This window comes from Hylobates moloch, unplaced genomic scaffold (assembly GCF_009828535.3).
Source record: "Hylobates moloch isolate HMO894 unplaced genomic scaffold, HMol_V3 SCAFFOLD_1, whole genome shotgun sequence".
NCBI classification, from domain to species: Eukaryota; Metazoa; Chordata; class Mammalia; order Primates; family Hylobatidae; genus Hylobates; species Hylobates moloch.
The window spans coordinates 222,848,420-222,853,874 of NW_026652276.1; the positions used below are offsets into that span (position 1 = coordinate 222,848,420).

The 5,455-nt window shown below is 41.3% G+C and overlaps 1 protein-coding gene across 1 annotated transcript; it reads left to right on the plus strand.

The window, feature by feature from the left end:
* Positions 1 to 333: 333 nt before the first annotated feature.
* Positions 334 to 1,432, plus strand: TAS2R3 (taste 2 receptor member 3). Its single transcript, XM_032761976.2, has one exon. The coding sequence runs from the start codon at positions 399 to 401 to the stop codon at positions 1,344 to 1,346; it is 948 nt and encodes a 315-aa protein (XP_032617867.1). The 5' UTR covers positions 334 to 398; the 3' UTR covers positions 1,347 to 1,432.
* Positions 1,433 to 5,455: the final 4,023 nt, after the last annotated feature.

Here is a 5,455-nt window from a genome sequence, read left to right on the forward strand (position 1 = left end):
TTTGGTGCCGCTCATATTTTGTTTTGGGTGACTCAGAGCCCTACACCCTTTGAAACTGAGTCCAAGTCCTCCATCATCTTTGTGACCTAGATCTCTTCCTTCTCTATGTGACACTGGACACTACTCATTTGCATTTTAGCAAAGTGCTGCAAAGTTTAGGTTCATAGATGGAATGTGACAATCCATATCATCTGTGAAGAGGACAGATTAATCTGAAAGAGCCAGAGAGGATTCCCTAAATTGTGCTCTACGACAGAGTAAATTGGGCAGAGACAAGAGACAGGTACAGTGAAGCAACAGGTAGAGGAGTAGATTAACGAGAAAAATATCAAATCAGTGAGGAGATTCTATATATCAAGAGAAAGAACAAAGATCAGGGCTGCCTAATTGCTGACGTGATGGGACTCACCGAGGGGGTGTTCCTGATTCTGTCTGGCACTCAGTTCACACTGGGAATTCTGGTCAATTGTTTCATTGGGTTGGTCAATGGTAGCAGCTGGTTCAAGACCAAGAGAATGTCTTTGTCTGACTTCATCATCACCATCCTGGCACTCTTGAGGATCATTCTGCTGTGTATTATCTTGACTGATAGTTTTTTAATAGAATTCTCTCCCAACGCACATGATTCAGGGATAATAATGCAAATTATTGATGTTTCCTGGACATTTACAAACCATCTGAGCATTTGGCTTGCCACTTGTCTTGGTGTCCTCTACTGCCTGAAAATCGCCAGTTTCTCTCACCCCACATTCCTCTGGCTCAAGTGGAGAGTTTCTAGGGTGATGGAATGGATGCTGTTGGGTGCACTGCTCTTATCCTGTGGTAGTACCGCATCTCTGATCAATGAGTTTAAGCTCTATTCTGTCTTTAGGGGAATAGAGGCCACCAGGAATGTGACTGAACACTTCAGAAAGAAGAGGAGTGAGTATTATCTGATCCATGTTCTTGGGACTCTGTGGTACCTGCCTCCCTTAATTGTGTCCCTGGCCTCCTACTTTTTGCTCATCTTCTCTCTGGGGAGGCACACACGGCAGATGCTGCAAAATGGTACAAGCTCCAGAGATCCAAGCACTGAGGCCCACAAGAGGGCCATCAGAATCATCCTTTCCTTCTTCTTTCTCTTCTTACTTTACTTTCTTGCTTTTTTAATTGCGACATTTGGTAATTTCCTACCAAAAACCAAGATGGCTAAGATAACTGGCGAAGTAATGACAATGTTTTATCCTGCTGGCCACTCATTTATTCTCATTCTGGGGAACAGCAAGCTGAAGCAGACATTTGTAGAGATGCTCCGGTGTGAGTCTGGTCATCTGAAGCCTGGATCCAAGGGACCCATTTTCTCTTAGAGTAACAGGGCATGGGGTAGAGCCTGTGAGCCTTTTGGCCTGGCTCAAGACTACAGGACTCCTCCTGACCCTCCTGTGATACCAGTTCCATAACATCACTAGGAGAGAAACACTGACTGCTTTGCCCCTGGTCCCTGGGACCTGTTCTGAGGTGAAAGCCATGCTTCTCACGGCCTCTCTCTGTATGGTGGTTGTGGAGGTGGGGAGGGTGCAGGAGTAGTAGTCTTGGAAATGGCAATGTTGTAAGAACACTCTCACTATAAACACACGGTGCTGTATTTTAATAATCATCAGCTCAACATAATGAGTCTGATTACTAGTTTCAGCTTAAATTAGATACTAACAGTGATAAACATAAAATTACATAGTAGACTTGAAGGAAAGAGCAAAAGCTTTGCGGTCCTATAGACGTGGTTTGAATTCTGATTCTGGCCAAGATTTTTGGCCTCCGGTGAGTTACTTTAATTACCTGTCTGATCCCCTCTTCTGATCCCTACTGGCCATTTTAGCACAGTGTGTTATGTACAGTACTCAGTAAGTGAAGGCTATTATTGTGCTAATATTGGATTGTGCAGCAACAGCAATTTCCATATGATTCCAGTTCCCACAAACCCATTGTGTAATGAAGAAAACAGTGGAAAGAAAATCAAGACCTTTAGATTCTAGATTCCAATTCAATCTTGCCTTTCATGATCATTTTGCTAAAGTGCATTTTCAAGTAATTATTTTGTAGATTGGGCAAAAGACCAAGTAGTTTTGTTTTTATTTTTGACCAAGATGCCGACCTGGTTTTAAAATTACAGTTTTATCAAATGTAATGTAAGTAAATTTTGTAAGTTTAATCACTTTTATTTAAATAGAAGTATACAGGCATTGATTTACTTCCTGTTATTTACAATTTTGACATGTCAATGAAAAGATTGCTTAATATCCTGAAGAATTCTCAAATTTGTAAACATATTCAGTTAATACACATGGCATTATTCAGAAATGTGGATTTCTAGCCCTAATGGGACTCTCAGAAGTGTACTGTTGTGGCTAAGAATGTGGACCCTGAAATTAGACAACCTGTGTTTGAATCTGGCTTTGGCCCTTTTGAACTGGGTGACCTTGGGGAAACTTCTTAACCAGTCTCTATTTAACTTTCTTCACTTATAAAATAGAAATAGTAATTTGTGTGTGTGTGTGTGTGTGTGTGTGTGTGTGTGTGTGTGTTGGGATAAAGCTGTTGGAAGGAATGAGTGAATTAACACATGGAAAGTGCTTAGAGTCCTACATGGAGTAAACACACAATAAAACTGCTATTGTTGTTGTTATTTTGTGAAAAGGAGCATACTTTGACATAATAAAAAGGAGTATATTTGGACATAGCATGAATGTCCATTACATTACTGGACATTTGGTCATATGTAACCAGAAATTAACGTTAGGGTCGTTCTGGGATTTGTATGTTAATTTCTAAAATGATGGGAATAAAATTTCCTTTGGTCTGCACAGTTTGCATTATCCCATTGGATTAAACACCTCCACAACCAGCAGGTGGGGGTTCGGGAGAAAAACCATATTATTGATAGATAAAGAACTGACTTGTTTTCAGCACATTTGCGCTTGTAGAGTGAGTAAATTTTGTTAGCCCCACTATCATTAAATTGTCATTGTGACTTGGTGGAGCTGGGCCAACGGTCTGAGCAAGATTTCCAGGTTAACTCTGAAATACATATTTTCAGGAGTTGATGAGTGGAGTTTCTTGGCCATGTTCTGTCTGGCCTCAATTTCCATTTGTGGCCAGACAGTGTATTCACAGCCAGAGAGGAAAGATTTCTGAATTGTCCTTGGCTTTCCAGGCTTCTCCCCTTATTGCCCAGCTAGAAGATCCCCTTGAGAAAGGGATGAGTTCTGCCTAGCTTCTGGATGTTGCTGTAATATTCCAGGAATGAATACATTGCTCACTTCATTTTGATTCTGGCTAACCTTGATTCCAGTTCATTCCTTCCTGCCACAAACATTTATTTAACACTTATTGTACACCAAGCACTGTACGAGACCAAGCACTGTACGAGACCAAGCACTGTACGAGACGCTTGTTCCTTGAACACTGTTCTGTTCTCAAAAACATTAGTATGTAATATAGACACAGAAGCAAGTATTTAATTGCTGCATCACTGAAACAGGTGCTTCAGGTACAATAAAGGGATCATCCTATCTTGAGGGTCCTGGTGCAGGTGATCTTTGTGTCTAGACCCCTTTTGTGGCAGCCTTGAAAATGTGCGCTCAGATCTCTGCTGTGGAGTCACAATTGGCTGATGGCTCCAGCTTTGGAGATCCACTACCTTGAGGCCACGTCTCCTGCAGGCTTCTCCCAGCCAGTGGTGGAGCACTGTGGAGTACAAAGGCAGGTCTGTTTTGCTGAGACATGGGACTCCTCTAACAGGCAATTTTGGCCAAGGACTCTGCATCAGCTTGGTCGAAGTTTTCCTGGACCTCTACTGCACTTTAGAACTCTCTCTACCCAATTATTCCATACCCCCCTTTACCTCTTCCCCCCTTTTATAGCTGTCAGACCTACATTGCTATCTGAATACTCTGCTCACTTCTTCTGGCTCCCACCCACCTAACACCTCTTGCACATCTAATCTTTTTTAAGCCTCTGCCTCTTGGCAGACCTCTCATATAAGTAATCTCTTTATTAAAAAGCTAGTGCAGATGATAAAGATACTCACTGAAAGACATATAAGTGTATGTGCATGTGTGTGTGTGTGTTCTAAGTGCACCAGAATTCTAGAAATCATTCCAGATTCTGCCTTCTTCTACAGCCTCAATATCCATTTAGTTGCCAGATCCCGTTGGTTGTACTTCAAAACATTTCTCTCAAATGTTCCCTGGTCTCCATTTCCACTCTTTTCAGCCCATCAGAGTGATTGCAACAGGATTCTAACTAGTTTCCTGTTTCCAGCTCCATCCCCTTCCAACAAAGCCTTTCCTCATTACTTGGATTGTGTTCTTCATACAGTGAAAATATGACAGTAATGCTTCCCTCTTAAAAGTCTTGCAATGGCTCTCCATTGCTTTGGGTAAAGTCCAAACTACTTAGTTTACAGCATAAAGTCGGTCAGCACTTGGTCTCTGTTTTCTTCTTTTTAGTTTCATCTTCTTGTTCCTTGCTTTTCCAAAAGAACTTTGAACTACTTCTAGTTCCCAAATATGCCACACTCTTCTTGCTGCTATGCTTTTCCTTGTGCTGCTTTCTATGCCTAGAATTATCTTTCTTATCAGCTGTGCCAACTTCTCTTATTCTTCAAGACCTCCCTCCTCTGGGAAACTTTCTCTGACTCTTTTAGGTGAAGCTAAGCACTTATTCTGTGTGTTTTTCTAATGTTGTACATGTCTCTGATCACATTAGTATAATAATTATGTCCAAATTCTGTACCTACTATGGCATAGATACTTCCTGATTTATCTTTCCAGTTTCATCTCCCACTACTTCTCTTCCTGTCCTTGTACCCCTCCCCTCTTCTGTTTTCTGAACCCACCACACACTATCACCTCTTAGTCTGCGTGTAGAGTTCTCTGTTTCCAATATCCTTCTTTCTCCCTACCTTAGTTTTTTTTGGATAATCTCTTTACATCCTTTAAAACTTAATTTATATGTCTTCTCAGTTCCTGAACTGCCAAAACTGGATCAAGTGTGCCTCCTGAACACTCATGTTGTGCTCCTTATGTTTCCTTATTATGGCATCTAAAACTCTCAGCTCTGTCTATTCATCTGTCTTTTTTTTTTTTTTTTTTTTTTTTTTTTACCATTTTGTATATTCTTTAAAGGCGGGATGTGCTGTGGGTGATTCTTCTCTATTTCCCCAGCACCTAACAGTGTCTGGCTGATAATAACAGTTTATAGAATGAAAGAACCAGTGAGGGGAAGTCTAGTGTAGTAGAAAGAGCTCAGTCTCAGACCTTTCAGCTTAGCCACTCGTTTGCTGCTGTGGTTTGGATGTCCCCTCCAAAACTCATGACAGAATGTAATTGTGCCCTTGTAACAGTGTTGAGAGGTAGGGCCTTTAAGAGGTGATTGGGTCATGAGGGCTTTGCCCTCATGAATGGATTAATGCAGG

Excerpts from the sequence above, each read along its gene's own strand:
- TAS2R3 (XM_032761976.2), top strand. The coding sequence starts at position 399 with ATGGGACTCACCGAGGGGGTGTTCCTGATTCTGTCTGGCACTCAGTTC.